We start from the raw sequence: 16,909 nt of genomic DNA, 5'->3' as shown, positions 1-16,909 counted from the left end.
TATAACAGAAAAATTATTGTGGCAAGGTCCAAATGAAAAAAGATGAATAATAAGAATCATGAAAGATTCCAATATCCAGCTAATTGTATCTTAACTAATCATAAATCATGAAACTATGAGACTGTAACTGAGGCCTGATAGTAAGAGATGTGCAGTAAAACTCATGCTTCTCAAACTGGTGAAGCTGGTTTGAATCAAATACATTGACAATTTGTTTTTTTTCAGACTCAGCCAGTGTGCAGTAACAGAGGAAAGCTGTTTAGCTCTGGCTTCAGTTCTCAGGTCAGCCTCCAGCAGTCTGAAGTATCTTGACCTGAGCAATAATAATCTTAAGGATTCAGGGGTGAAGCTGCTCTCTGATGGACTGAAAGAGAACTCTAAACTGGAGAAACTCGGGTGAGTTAATGTCTAACATATTAATGTTAGACTCTAACTCTACTGTGTCTAACACTGGTAATTTCATTTGTCTCTATTTTTCAGTGATATTATCTCTGTATTCTTTTCTGTAGACTCTCTAACTGCAGTATCACAGAAGAAGGTTATAAAGCTCTGGCTTCAGCTCTGAGATCAAACCCTTCACACCTGATAGAGCTGGATCTCACAGGAAATGATCCTGGACAATCAGGAGTGAAGGAGCTCAATGATTTACTACAGGATCCAAACTGTCAACTGAAGACACTGAGGTGAGATATGATGAAATAACAGAAAAATTATATGCAGGTGACTTGTTTATAGAAATAGTTAACTAATACTGTCTGTTGGATCAAAGTAAATTCAAGAAAAAACATTTTACACTTTTTTCCCCATCATAATCGGACGCTGTTTTTCATTACGCAAAGTTAATTCATCTTCCCTTCTGCAGGTTTTTGGGTCCTGCTGCAGATTAAGCCTGTCAGTATGTGAGAGGAATTGTGGGTAAAAACCCGTTACTCCTGAGAGAGCTGAATCTGATTGGACATAAACTAGAAGACTCAAATGTGAAGAAGCTCGCTGCTCTACTGCAGGATAGACACTGTAAACTCAACATACTTCAGTGAGTATTTTATATTTTTATATACTCTTTATATACTCTGCAAAGTAATCAATTTCAGAGTCTAATCGAATACTGTTATTGCTGTTCTTTAAAGTTTTGGGGGGCTATTAAATAAACCATCATATTGATTTATCTCTCTGTTATTGTGGCTGAAATAAACTGAAGAATGCTTCCTGTCTTTGTTTTCTTTCTCTTCAGGCTGAATAATAACAGTATTACAGAAGAAGGTTGTTCTGCTCTGACTTCAGCGTTTAATTCAAACCCTTCAAACCTGATAAATCTGGATCTGAGTGGGAATATACTAGGAAATTCAGGAATAATGAGTATCTGTCCTCTGTTGGAAAATACACAATGCAGATTGAAGAAACTCAAGTGTGTATTTTTATTCATCAACATTTCTGAATGTTAATATACATTTGTAAATGTCCCTTTCATCAGATTAACTGAAAATGAAAACTACAGTGGCTTAAATTTCATATTTATTCTTTTCAGCTCAGTTTCACTATTTGGATATTTTGACTTTTCACAGGTCACTTATTTTAAAAATCGTAATCAATTATGTAACTGAATAAACTATGTAAATGTGGTTTAGTTCATGATGTTTTTCAGAATGTATTTATAAGCCCACAACTAATCTCTGTCCAAACTTATTTTTGTTTTACAGACTTTCTAACTGCAGTATCACAGAAGAAGGTTATAAAGCTCTGGCTTCAGCTCTGAGATCAAACCCTTCACACCTGATAGAGCTGGATCTCACAGGAAATGATCCTGGACAATCAGGAGTGAAGGAGCTCAATGATTTACTACAGGATCCAGAGTTTCAACTGAAGACACTGAGATGAGATATGATGAAATAACAGAAAAATTATATGCAGGTGAATTGTTTATAGAAATATTATTTAACTAATACTGTCTGTTGGATCAAAATAAATTCAAGAAAAAACATTTTACACTTTTTTTCCCCATCATAATCGGACACTGTTTTTCATTACGCAAAGTTAATTCATCTTCCCCTCTGCAGGTTTTTGGGTCCTGCTGCAGATGAAGCCTGTCAGTATGTGAGAGGAATTGTGGGTAAAAACCCATTACTCCTGAGAGAGCTGAATCTGAGTGGACATAAACTAGAAGACTCAAATGTGAAGAAGCTCGCTGCTCTACTGCAGGATAGACACTGTAAACTCAGCATACTTCAGTGAGTATTTTACATTGTTATATACTCTGCAAAGTAATCAATTTCAGAGTCTAATCGAATACTGTTATTGCTGTTCTTTAAAGTTTTGGGGGGCTATTAAATGAACCATCATGTTGATTTATTTCTCTGTTATTGTGGCTGAAACACACTGAAGAATGCTTCCTGTCTTTGTTTTCTTTCTCTTCAGGCTGAATAATAACAGTATTACAGAAGAAGGTTGTTCTGCTCTGACTTCAGCGTTTAATTCAAACTCTTCAAACCTGATAGAGCTGGATCTGAGTGGAAATAAACTAGGAAATTCAGGAATAATGAGTATCTGTCCTCTGTTGGAAAATACACAATGCAGATTGGAGAAACTCAAGTCTGTATTTTTATTCATCAACATTTCTGAATGTTAATATACATTTGTAAATGTCCCTTTTATCAGATTAACTGAAAATGAAAAGTACTGTGGCTTTAATTTCATATTTATTCTTTTCAGCTCACGTTTCACTATTTGGATAGTTAGACTTTTCACATGTCACTTATTTTAAATTTCGTAATCAATTATGTAACTGAATAAACTATGTAAATGTGGTTTAGTTCATATTGTTCTAAGTTGTTTTTAAGAATGTATTTATAAGCCCACAACTAATCTCTGTCCAAATTTATTTTTGTTTTACAGACTTTCAGACTGCAGTATCACAGAAGAAGGTTATAAAGCTCTGGCTTCAGCTCTGAGATCAAACCCTTCACACCTGATAGAGCTGGATTTCACAGGAAATGATCCTGGACAATCAGGAGTGAAGGAGCTCCTTGATGTAGCACAAAAACCAGACTGTAAACTAACACCGATGTAAGTGTCTTAAAATTATAAAGTGTAGTATTTTGAATGAATTCTATAAATTAAAGACCATCAGGTGATTAAAATGTTTAAATATGTATTAAAACTGCAATTTTAAAATATCCTTTCCATCACATACAATATGTAAATTCATTTAGGAAGGAACATAAGCATTTTAATCAGTTACAGAAGGAACAGAACAGAACAGAAGTGTTTAATCAGTTACCATACTTTAAGTGCACAAAGGAAATCTGTGTGTTTCCTTTTACTAGAAACTCTGTCTGTCCCTTTGAAAGTGCATAAAATCAAATGTTTTATACAATTGTAATAAACATTTAAAATACTGTTGAATAACATCACTTAACATTACAAGTGAGATATTGATATTTTGCGTCTCAGACCTCCTCCTGAAGTGGTTTGAGCGATCGGATTGAAATCTGTCTTGAATGCGTTTCGGAGGGCATTTACACCTGGTTTTTTCACGATCGGATAGCTATCCGATCCGAGAAAACGCATGAAGTGGCCAGGTGTAAACACAACAGCCCCCATGACAAAAACATACGCACGAAAGCCGAAAACAAACGCTGGTTGGCATCTCACGTCCATAGACAGTATATAAACACTCACGTCCGAATTTGAAGAAGTGGTGGGGGAAGTGACGTATGCCGTAAAGCAGTCGAATTTTGTAGTTATTTTTGTGCTCTGGTTACTACCCGAACCCCGAAGTTACATAGTGCCAGTAAAAGCGATACAGACCCCGTCAGGCTATGGCAGACGTGTCATTCAACCTATTGTAAGTCGATGTACCATCACAAGGGTCTTGGAAATATATTATGAAGGTTGAAAAGTTACACGGTGTGGCTTTAACCTCACATCTAACAACAATTCAATAATTAAATTGGTAATGTCTGGTAACTTTTAAAAATGAACACAAAAAACTTCCTTCTAGTTTATTGTGAATGCTAGATTCTAAAAGAATGTTGCTAGATTTTAGATCAGAATCTTGCACTTAGACACTAACCACACACTATGTACATAAACTGGGCCCATTAAAAAGTAAGAGTGCTGCAAAAGGCATTCAATTTTAAGATTATATGATATAAAATGATAATCTACTTTGTTTAGATTTTTGAAAAATCCTGCTGCACAGGAAGCGTGTGAGTATCTCACTGAAGTTCTGGGTAAAAGTCCATTATTACTGACAGAACTGGATCTGAGTGGAGATAAACTAGGAGATCTGGATGGAGAGAAGCTCTCTGCTCTTTTGATGGACTCTCATAGCAAAGTGGAGAAAATAAAGTGAGCAAACATGATTTTATGCATTATAACTTTTTTGTTTTATATTTAACATTAATGTATTGTTTTAACATTATAATTCTATTGTAATAGTTTCTCATTTTCTCATTGATTACACACACGTTCCTCGTTTCATCATTAGTTTAAGTGTATAATATGCCTTCAGTTTCCGTCATTTATTAGGCTCGTTTGAGATGAGAAAAATCTTTGCCGATCCATTCAATGGTGGTTGAACCATTGAATGGATACAAGCCAGAGAAATGTGTCTGAGTGTGGGCCTGTGTCTGATGTCATGCTGACATGTCAAAAAACTCATGCGATGGCGAGGCGGACTTGTCAGATTCTGCAGTCGTAAACAGTTGCTCTCCACCGACTGTGCTGATCAAAAGCACAATAGGAAATGACTTGCTGACGACACAGCTTAATGCTCATGCTACATTGCCATCTCGCATATTGGATTATTGTTTTCTTTTATTAAATAAAGTTACACTGCTGTTTTAGATCCACTTCGCCTGATCTTCTTCCCCAGCCAGTGCGTGACAGCAAGAGTTTCTGAAGTGCTACAAATTTTTGACAATGTCAGCCACATGTGTGAACATAATATGAAAACCTGTTGAACTGATGTGTGTTGAATATTTGCTGAAAACAAGAATAATAAATCAGGTCTTCCTGTTTAGGTTGAATAATTATGAGATGACAAAGAAAAGCTGTGCAGTTCTAGCTACTGTTCTCTCCAAAAATACCATCCTGAAAGAGATGGACCTGAACAACAGCCGTCTGCTGGACTCAGGAGTCAAAGAGATCTGTGAGGGACTGAAGAATTCGAAGCTGAAGATACTGAAGTGAGTATATTTCACCATCAGCTACACAAACCAGATCTAGCTTTATTGTGTAGTATTATTCAGCACATATATCAGTGCCACAGTGACTCGGTCACACAGCGTTCAAAGGTAATCAAGAGATCAATATTTTTTGGTTACCTCTGTTTTATTAAGAGATTTAAATATTGGTTGTTGTTTTTCTAAGCAACAGTAAAGATTTATCTAAAAGCTGTCACAATTTTGGGTTTGTTCTTGTCATGTTTCTATGACCCTGTCCCAAATGGCACACTCCGGACTTGTGGACTTCCTCAGAGTCCACACTTTGGTGACGTCATGTAGTGCAGACCTATAGGGCCCTTGTCGCGAGTCCACGAGGGTGCATTGAGAGGTATCTTTGGGACAGACTCGATCGTCACGCCGGAAATAACGGTCTGGTTGTTGTTGGAAAGGAGAAATCACATTTTTGCGCTCCGACGTCTTATTTCCATGTCAGCTATACACAGCCTAATTTTACAGTTCTATATTTTGATATTATGCATGTCACCTGGACATTAGACAATATATACATCATGCTTATTTAAATGATGTATACAGTTGTACATAATAATACTGTTCCATTTGAACTAAGATTAAAATTTTAACACATAATGAAAATGTGCATGAGTTTCAGATGAATTTACAGGTTTCAATATTCATATGTTTACATATGACTCAGTAAAGCCCTGACATTCGGTTCTATTTATTTAATGAATCATAATGCGATCGTATTATTCAACGTGCTATTATTATGTTCGAGACATCAACCACTGCTCGATGACCATAATGTTTGTATAAACTGTAAGTAACAACTGGTAAAATGTACATCTAGGTCATAAAAACGGTAATATTTTCGTCTCAGCCATGTCAACAATTACCCATGATTGAAATCTCCTCCCATCCGTTGTCTGATTGGCCTTTCGCAAGGATTCCTGGGTAGTTAAAGTGTGTGGAGCCTGCATCTATGCAGGCTTCGCGGAAGACCGCTTCAAGGGTACAAAGGGGGCGCTGCTGAGCACACTTCAGAGCGGTAAAATGCTGAATGGGACGGCCTACAGACTCATAGACTCAGCGAGCACGCGCAATTTAAGTCCACGAAAGTCCACATGAAGTGCACCATTTGGGACAAGGGCCTGTGTCTTGTCATGCTTCATGTCTGTCATGTGATTCCCTGTTTGTCATGTGATCCTGCCATGTGTTTTTTCATTGGTTAATCTGTTCATTGTTCACAGGTGTCCCTTGTCTTGTCATTTAGTCTGTGTATTTAAGCCCTCATGTTTGCCATGTGTTTTTGTCAAGTATTGTTTCCTGTAGTTTTGCTGTTATGTAAGTTCATGTTCATGCCTTGGTTTTTGTTTTCATTCCACACCATGTTTTTGTTTCATGTTTGTTTTTATTTATAATAAACTGCACTTGGGTTCTCAATTACAACTTGCCTCCAGTGGATACCATTACAAAAGCATACAAAGGTATGATCGATTGTCTTATGATGAAAATAACTGGCTCTCTTAGTCTGATGCGAGTAACATTTTTCAAATTTGCTATTTGAAAATACAGGATGGATTTAATTTCAGTTTATAACATCTCTCATTTTAAACAGATTGTGACATGTAGATTGTTACATGTATTATTACTGTTGTTGACAATTAAAGATTTTGGTCATAAAATGTCCCAGCCTCTAAGTAGTTTAAACGGAGCTGCTAGAAAGTCACCACATGTGTCATTAATCCCCCAGTGATCGAGCCAGAGGTCACAGTGGCAAGGAATGAAAAACATCAAATATGGTTGTAGCAGGAGAAAAATACTTTGAAAGAAACCAGACTACACCGGGGGAGCCACTTCTCCTCTGGCGTAACAATTAAAACAATGTCAACTTAACAAATGATAACAAACAAGTGTCTTTGAGGCTTGTGGTTGGCATAGATTGTTTCAGATTTGACATGGCAGCAGTTCATCGAGTCTTTGACCTCACAACAGTGATATCACTAACTAAATACAATACTAAATATAGCTGCAAGCAGCAATACGGGGCCAAGCCCGGCAAGGCACAGCAAGCAAAAGCCGCTGTAGCGCAATGAGGAGCCAGAAGAGCAAAACATCAGAAATTTAATGTACATCAAGCACAGCAAGTACTGTAAGCACATCAATTACAGCAGCACAGCATGCATTTAAGCACCAACAGCAGTGCGGAGCCAGAAGAACAAAAAGAACAGAAATTGAATATACATGTAAATGTACATCAAGCAGAGCAGCGCAGCAAGCATTTAAGCATCAACAGCAGTGCAGAGCCGGAAGAGCAAAACAGAGCTTAATTCTAATGTAGTTTATAGTTAGCCAATGTGTAGCCAGAAGAGCAAAAAGAGCAGAAATAGAATGTACATGAAGAAGAGATAGGTTCAGAAGTACTTATGGATGAAATCAAAAATATAGCTGCGAGCAGCGATTACGGGCCCAAGCCGGTGGCACCGCAACCCTGGTGCCTTTAGTTACCTAAAGGCACCGGGGTGGCGGTACCGCCGGCTTTGGCCCTTCATCGCTGCTCGCAGCTATATTTATATATATATATATATATATATGTATATAAAAGACCAAAAATATTACTTGACTTACCTTATTCTGATTTTATGATACACTCAAAATATTCCACAACAAATCCTTTAAATTTAATGTAAAAATAAAAATGAAAGAAAGCAGTGTTGGGCTCACGTAACCCTCTCATTAGAATCAAAATGTTTCAACATTTGCGATGTATTTGGATGCTAAACTATTCTTTATTATAGGCTTTGTTCTTCACTCGTGTTCCAATATCGATGGAAAAAATCATCATCTTCACAAGCGCAAAAATGTGCTTGGAAACATCACAGTGGAGCCATCGCATGTATGAATGTATGAATTGTACTACTGACTATTTAGAGCAGTGTAATTTTTATATGTTAGGTTGACTATTTTATTATTATATTTTATGAAGGCTATAATGAACAGGCTGCGATGTCAAGATTACAATGCTGGAATGTGTGTGTGTGTGTGTGTGTGTGTGTGTGTGTGTGTGTGTGTGTGTGTGTGTGTGTGTGTGTGTGTGTGTTCATGTTTTTCTATCCCGGTGGGGACTTCAACCTGAATGCACACAGACTCATGGGGACTCGTGTCACAGTGGGGACCTAAATAGAGGTCCCCATGGGTAAACAAGCTTATAAATCATACAGAATGAGTTTTTTTGGAAATGTAAAAATGCAGAAAGTTTTCTGTGATAGGTAGGTTTAGGGCTAGGGTTAGTGTGAGGAGATAGAATATACAGTTTGTACAGTATAAAACCATTAATTCTATGGAGAGTCCCAACAAAGATAGTAAACCGTGTGTGTGTGTGTGTGTGTGTGTGTGTGTGGCGTGGGTGCGATTGAACAGTGGACACATAAAAACATACTCCGTCATTATACAGGACGACATTCAAACTGCAAAGTGTTAACTTATATTTGTGTACAGTCGCAATAAAACACAATATTGTGCTTTTGTAAAATAATTTCAAGCAATCCTCCGCCCAAAAGGTGCTAATTTTAAAATTAAACTAAAATGCTCATATTAGCGATTTAAAACGGTGCGCATCCACGGTGAGGAACGAGCAGAACAGAGTGAACGTTTTTCAGTTAATTCCTACTTCCATACGAATTCATTTGAAACGCTCGCTCAACCACTATCAATGTCAGTGCGGACGAACATATTTTACTTTCGTTTTTAAGTTGGCAATTCAAAAGCCCCCAGCGGTGTTACACGTCGATTAACCGGTGGGAAAATATCCTCAGACACATACCTAATAAATGTATATTTAAATACAATATTGGCCTACCTGGTAAAAAGTTTTATATACTATTTTGATGTCCTTTTGGACACAAGAGGGCAGTATAGCCCTATGTTTGCTTTTTTGTTTAACCAAATAGCACTAAATAGCCTGTTTTTAACTTTTTCATTCTTCTTGAATTGCAAAAACAGAATAAAATGGGTTTAGTTGTGATATTTGTATACTTTTATATAGAAATAAATGGTAGATAATTACATTTTTTAGAAGATTTTTAGTGTTTCCTTTTTGGACATTACTTTAATCCCTCGCCATAGCAAAACCGTTTGAGATATTTATTATCCATTCACAATTTAGCATATTTGATGTATTTTCATCATGTTGAAAAAGTTTGGTGGGAATAAAAGAAATAGTTTAAGAGGAGTGGCTAAAAACTCAGAGTCTGAAATATCCAAAAAATCCACATTCAGACCAAAATATCTGACTTCCAGATGGCCAGAACTAATGAATGTGAATTAGAAAGTTGTCCGGCTTGATGAGAACAATATACAAACAAATTTTTTTTTACTGTAGTTAAAACTAACCCCCCCACTTTTGTCAAAAGCATGTTGAAAGTGACACACTTCCTGCTGCCAGTTGGTGGCGCTATAACTTTGACTCACAATAGTTACATCCATCTGATCGGCCTCTTACCACGAACACACTGCTGAAGTTTCATCAAGATCAGTCAATGTATGCAGAAGTTATACCACTTCGTGTTTCTCTTTTCTCGCCATAATTTCGTTTCCTCGCCACGGCCAAACCGTTTGAGATATCAAAAATCCGTCCGCAATTTAGAATCCTCAATGTCTTGACTTCATGCAAACCGAGTTTGGTGGGGATTGGATGAATTCTCTAGGAGGAGTACTTCGCATTCCACAGCAAGCGTTTTCCAAACAACCCATAATAGCCGACTTCCTGTTGGGCTGGCGTAAAACTTGACCGGGGGAAAGTTGTTCGGCCCGATGAGATCTATATGTGTACCGAGTTTCATATTAATTCATGCAAGCGTGTTTGATCTATGGACCAAGTTTTGGGACCCCTTTCAAGGGGGCGCTGTTGAGCCCCCCTGCCACGCCCGGGTACCAGCTTCAGCCCGTCCCTTATGGCAGGGGGTTCTGACTTGTGTGCAAAGTTTCAAGAGTTTTTGAGCATGTTAAGGACCCCAAAAGCCCCTGAAACCTTGATTAACAATATAAAAGCAATAGTCAAATCCCCCCTCCCCTCACACACACAGAGACACAGAGAGAGGGAGAGAAAATTCTTCAGAAAATCCACATTCAAACCAAAATATCTCTCTTCCTGTTGGTCGGAAATAGATCATGTAAATTAGAAAGTTGTCCGTCTTGATGAGAACAATACACATACCAAGTTTTGTTGCTGTTGATAAAACTAACCCCCCCACTTATGACTAAAGGTGGCGCTACTGAGCCCCTCACCACGCCCGTTTCTGAAACTTTGCACATGTCTACGGGCTAATAAATGTGATGTGTCTGTCGAGTTTCATGCAATTTCAAGTATGTTAAGAGTCTCAAAAGCATAAAAAAAGAATATTAAAGTTTGATGCGTTGCCACGGCAACAGGATCTAAGATATCAATAATCCTTTCACAGGTTTACATCTGCCGTGTGTCTACATTGTACACATAAAGTTTGAAGCAAAACTGGTAAAAATAAGACAGTGATTTCAAAGCATTTTAATAGTGATGTACTTCCTGCTGCCTGTTGGTGGCGCTATAACTTTGACTCACAATAGTCACATCTGTGCGATCGGCCTCTTACAACGAACACACTGCTGAAGTTTCATCAAGATCAGTTAATGTATGCAGAAGTTATAACACACTTCCTGTTTCATTTTTTCGCCATAAATTCGTTTCCTCGCCACGGCCAAACCGTTCGAGATATCAAAAATCCGTCCGCAATTTAGCATCCTCAATGTCTTGACTTCATGCACACCGAGTTTGGAGGCGAATCGATGAATTCCCTAGGAGGAGTACATTAAATTCCACAGCATGCGTTTCCAAACAACCCTAAATAGCCGACTTCCTGTTGGGCTGGCGTAAAACTTAGAGCACGAAAGTTGTTCGGCCCGATGAGATCTATATGTGTACCGAGTTTCATATTATTACATGCAAGCGTGTTTGATTTATGGACACGTGTTCGGATCCCGTTCCAGGGGGCGCTGTTGAGCCCCCCTGCCACGCCCGGGTACCAGCCTCAGCCCGGCCCTGATGGCCGCGGGTTCTGACCTGTGTGCAAAGTTTCAAGAGTTTTCGAGCATGTTAAGGGCCCCAAAAGTGGCCGAAAGGTTGACAAAATAATAATAATAATAATAAATATAGCTGCGAGCAGCGATTACGGGCCCAAGCCGGTGGCACCGCAACCCCGGTGCCTTTAGTTAACTAAAGGCACCAGGGTGGCGGTACCGCCGGCTTTGGCCCTTCATCGCTGTTCGCAGCTATATTTATATATATATATATACACATATATAAATATATAAAAGACAGAAAATATTACTTGACTTACCTTATTCTGATTTTATGATACACTCAAAATATTCCACAACAAATCCTTTAAATTTAATGTAAAAATAAAAATGAAAGTAAGCAGTGTTGGGCTCACGTAACCCTCTCATTAGAATCAAAATGTTTCAACATTTGCGATGTATTTGGATGCTAAACTATTCTTTATTATAGGCTTTGTTCTGCACTCGTGTTCCAATATCGACGAAAAAAATCATCCTCTTCACACGCGCAAAAATGTGCTTGGAAACATCACAGTGGAGCGGTGCTTACTGTGAATGTACGAATTGTACTACTGACTATTTAGAGCAGTGTAATTTTTATATGTTAGGTTGACTATTTTATTATTATATTTTATTAAGTCTATAATGAACAGGCTGTGATGTCAAGATTGCAATGGAGTGTGTGTGTGTGTGTGTGTGTGTGTGTGTGTGTGTGTGTGTGTGTGTGTGTGTGTGTGTGTGTGTGTGTGTGTGTGTTCATGTTTTTCTATCCCGGTGGGGACTTTAACCTGAATGCACACAGACTCATGGGGACTCGTGTCACAGTGGGGACCTAAATAGAGGTCCCCATGGGTAAACAAGATTATAAATCATACAGAATGAGTTTTTTTTTTTAAATGTAAAAATGCAGAAAGTTTTCTGGGATAGGTAGGTTTAGGGGTAGGGTTAGTGTGAGGAGATAGAATATACAGTTTGTACAGTATAAACACCATTAAGTCTATGGAGAGTCCCCAGATAGTAAACCGTGTGTGTGTGTGTGTGGCGTGGGCACGATTGAACAGTGGACACATAAAAACATACTCCGTCATTATACAGGACGACATTCAAACTGCAAAGTGTAAACTTATATTTGTGTACAGTCGCAATAAAACACAACATTGTGCTTTTGTAAAATAATTTCAAGCAATCCAGCCCCCAAAAGGCACTAATTTTAAAATTAAACTAAAATGCTCATGGCTGCACGGGTATTCATAACGGTGCGCGTCCACGGCGAGGAACGAGCAGAACAGAGTGAATGTTTTTCAGTTAATTCCTACTTCCATAGGAATTCATTTGAAACGCTCGCTCAACCACTATCAATGTCAGTGCGGACGAACATATTTTACTTTCGTTTTTAAGTTGGCGATTCAAAAGCCCCCAGCGGTGTCACACGTCAATTAACCGGTGGTAAAATATTCTCACCGTCACATACCTAGTATATTTTTATGTAGCTACAATAGGCCTACCTGATTTTGAACACAAGAGGGCAGTATAGCCCTATGTATGACTTGACTTTTATGGGACTAAATAGTACAATTACTATTTTTAAACTTATAATTATTAAATTGAAAAAAAAAAAACAGAATAAAATGGGTTTAGTTGTGATATTTGTATACTTTTATATAGAAATAAATGGTATATAATTACATTTTTAGAAAATTTGAGGCTTTTAGTTTTTCCTTTTTGGACATTACTTTAATCCCTCGCCATAGCAAAACCGTTTGAGATATTTATTATCCGTTCTCAATTTAGCATATTTAATGTATTTTCATCATGTTGAAAAAGTTTGGTGGGAATAAAATAAATAGTTTAAGAGGAGTGGCTAAAAATTCAGAGGCTGATTTTGCAAAAAAAATCCACATTCAGACCAAAATATCTGACTTCCTTTTGCTCTGAGCTAATGAATGTGAATTAGAAAGTTGTCCGGCTTGATGAGAACAATATAAAAACTTTTTTTTTTTTTACTGTATTTAAAACTAACCCCCCCACTTTTGTCAAAAGCATGTTGAAAGTGACACACTTCCTGCTGCCAGTTGGTGGCGCTATAACTTTGACTCACAATAGTTACATCCATCTGATCGGCCTCTTACCATGAACAAACTGCTGAAGTTTCATCAAGATCAGTTAATGTATGCAGAAGTTATTCCACTTCGTGTTTCTCTTTTCTCGCCATAAATTCGATTCCTCGCCACGGCCAAACCGTTCGAGATATCAAAAATCCGTCCGCAATTTAGCATCCTCAATGTCTTGACTTCATGCTGACTGAGTTTGGAGGTGATTGAATGAATTCTCTAGGAGGAGTACATCACATTCCACAGCAAGCGTTTTCCAAACAACCCATAATAGCCGACTTCCTGTTGGGCTGGCGTGAAACTTGACAGAGTGAAAGTTGTTCGGCCCGATGAAATCTATATGTGTACCGAGTTTCATATTAATTCATGCAAGCGTGTTTGATATATGGACCAAGTTTTCAGACCCTGTTCAAGAGGGCGCTGTTGAGCCCCCCTGCCACGCCCGTTTCTGAAACTTTGCACATGTCTACTGGCTAATAAGTGTTATGTGTCTGTCGAGTTTCATCCAATTTCAAGCATGCTAAGAGTCTCAAATGCATCCGAAAAGAATATTAAAATTTGATGCATTACCACGGCAACAGTATCTAAGATATCAATAATCCTTTCACAGGTCTACATCTGCCGTGTGTTTACATTATACACATAAAGTTTGAAGCAAATCGGGTAAAATTAAGAGGGTGACTTCAAAGCATTTTGAAAGTGACACACTTCCTGCTGCCAGTTGGTGGCGCTATAACTTTGACTCACAATAGTCACATCCATGTGATCGGCCTCTTACAACGAACACACTGCTGAAGTTTCATCAAGATCAGTTAATGTATGCAGAAGTTATAGCACACTTCCTGTGTCCCATTATTCGCCATAAATTCGTTTCCTCGCCACGGCCAAACTGTTCGAGATATCAAAAATCCGTCCGCAATTTAGCATCCTCAATGTCTTGACTTCACGCTGACCGAGGTTGGTGGGGATCGGATGAATTCTGTAGGAGGAGTATTTCACATTCCATTGTATGTGTTTTCCAAACAACGTATAATAACCGACTTCCTGTTGGGCTGGTGTAAAACTTAGAGCACGAAAGTTGTTCGGACCGATGAGATCTATATGTGTACTGAGTTTCATATTATTACATGCAAGCGTGTTTGATTTATGGACCAAGTTTTTGTATACTGTTCCAGGTGGCGCTGTCGAGCCCCCCTGCCACGCCCGGGTACCAGCTTCAGCCCGGCCCTAATGGCCGCGGGTTCTGACCTGTGTGCAAAGTTTCATGAGTTTTTGAGTCTGTTAAGGGTCCCAAAAGCCCCCCAACCCTTGAACAACAATAATAATAATAATAATAAATATAGCTGCGAGCAGCGATTACGGGCCCAAGCCGGTGGCACCGCAACCCCGGTGCCTTTAGTTACCTAAAGGCACCGGGGTGGCGGTACCGCCGGCTTTGGCCCTCCATCGCTGCTCGCAGCTATATTTATATTTATATATACATACATACATACACACACATACATATATATATATATATATATATATATATATATATATATATATATATATATATATATATATATTATTGTTCAAAAGTTTGGGGTCAGTAAGATTTTTAATGTTTTTAGGAGAAGTCTCTTCTGCTCACCAAGGCTGCATTTATTGATTAAAAATACAAACAAAAACAGTAATATTGTGAAATATTATTCCAATTTAAAACAGCTGTTTTCAATTTTTAAATATTTTACATAGTAATTAATTTCTGTGATCAAAGTTGAGTTTTCAGCATCATTACTCCAGTCTTCAGTGTCACATGATCCTTCAGAAATCATACTAATATGATGATTGATGCTCAATAAATATTCATTATTAATTTCAATGTTGAAAACAGTTGTGTACAGATTTTTTTTTTTTCAAAATGCTTTGATGAATGTAAAATTCAAAAGAACAGCATATATTTCAAATATATATATTTTTAACATTATAAATGTCTTTACTGTAACTGTTGATCAGTTTAACTCATCCTTCATAAATTAAAGTACTGATTTATTTTATTTATTTCCCCAAAAAATAAAATTTTAATTATTACTAACCCAAAACTTTTGAGCGGTAGTGTTTAACGTTACAAAAGCTTTAGATTTCAGATAAATGCTGTTCTTTTGAACTTTCTATTCATCAAAGACTGTACACAACTGTTTTCGACATTTAAAATAATAATGAATGTTTCTTGAGTATCAATCATCATATTAGAATAATTTCTGAAGGATCATGTGACAGTGACGACTGGAGTAATGATGCTGAAAACTCAGCTTTGATCACAGGAATAAATAACAGTTTAAAATATATTAAAATAGAAAGCAGCTGTTTTAAATTGGAATAATATTTTACAATATTACTGTTTTTGTTTGTATTTTTAATCAAATAAATGCAGCCTTGGTGAGCAGAAGAAACTTCTCTGTTATGTGCGCGCCACAGACTGCACGCACGTCCGCTTAGAGTTCCGCCTTTTGCCTTCCGTCAATATTACGTTATTAGAAAAATATTTTTTTAGAGAATCGATTTTTTGACATTTGTGAATCGATTCAGAATCGTCCACGTCCGCATCGCGATGCATCTAAGAATTAATTTTTTCTCCCACCCCTAGATTTCATACAACAGGTTAATAAACAGTTACAATTAAGTCACTTACATTTTAGATGCAATGTTGACTGTTTTTGTTCTGTTTCAGCAGCGAAAATAGTTAAACAAAGATCACGGCAGAACCATCACGCATCACGTGTTTTCTCATAACTGAACGATTCAGCATTTTTAACGAATCGGTTGACTCAAAGATTGAATGATCAATCCATAAACATCTGTCTTAATCATGATCGACTCATTCGAACAAATCGTTTGAACGAATGAATCAATGACTCGCTTATTAAGATGGATGCCTGGCGACACCTAATGGCGGTTTAGTGTTGTTTAAAAGCATCATTCTTTCCCACGTGTGTGATTTGTGTGTGCAACATTATCATTATTTTTCTTACACTATTATATTAGCGATTTAAAAGCACCCACTCGTGTCACACGTCGATTAACCGGTGGGAAAATATCCTCAGACACATACCTAATACATGTATATTTAAATACAATATTGGCCTACCTGGTAAAAAGTTTTATATACTATTTTGATGTCCTTTTGGACACAAGAGGGCAGTATAGCCCTATGTTTGCTTTTTTGTTGAACCAAATAGCACTAAATAGCCTGTTTTAACTTTTTCATTCTTCTTGAATTGCAAAAACAGAATAAAATGGGTTTAGTTGTGATATTTGTATACTTTTATATAGAAATAAATGGTATATAATTACATTTTTAGAAGATTTTTAGTGTTTCCTTTTTGGACATTATTTAATCCCTCGCCATAGCAAAACCGTTTGAGATATTTATTATCCATTCACAATTTAGCATATTTAATGTAGTTTCATCATGTTGAAAAAGTTTGGTACGAATAAAATAAATAGTTTAAGAGGAGTGGCTAAAAATTCAGAGGCTGATTTTGC

General features: G+C 37.4%; 1 protein-coding gene across 1 annotated transcript in view; it reads left to right on the top strand.

Annotated features, from left to right (window-relative positions):
- Positions 1–917: 917 nt before the first annotated feature.
- Positions 918–16,909, top strand: part of LOC311085632 (ribonuclease inhibitor-like) — a 55,289-nt gene continuing 39,297 nt past the window's right edge. The window contains exons 1-8 of the mRNA XM_084118172.1: positions 918–1,033; positions 1,232–1,405; positions 1,698–1,908; positions 2,055–2,225; positions 2,413–2,586; positions 2,890–3,060; positions 4,174–4,347; positions 5,022–5,186. Coding sequence (XP_083974298.1) covers positions 2,534–2,586; positions 2,890–3,060; positions 4,174–4,347; positions 5,022–5,186 — 563 coding nt within the window. The 5' untranslated portion in view covers positions 918–1,033; positions 1,232–1,405; positions 1,698–1,908; positions 2,055–2,225; positions 2,413–2,533. The remainder of the gene's footprint in view (positions 1,034–1,231; positions 1,406–1,697; positions 1,909–2,054; positions 2,226–2,412; positions 2,587–2,889; positions 3,061–4,173; positions 4,348–5,021; positions 5,187–16,909) is intronic.

Source organism: Abramis brama, assembly GCF_963993115.1.
Source record: "Abramis brama genome assembly, chromosome: 6".
Lineage (NCBI taxonomy): Eukaryota > Metazoa > Chordata > Actinopteri > Cypriniformes > Leuciscidae > Abramis > Abramis brama.
The sequence above is the reverse complement of the archived record's forward strand: the minus strand, read 5'-3'. Positions and strand labels throughout refer to the sequence as shown.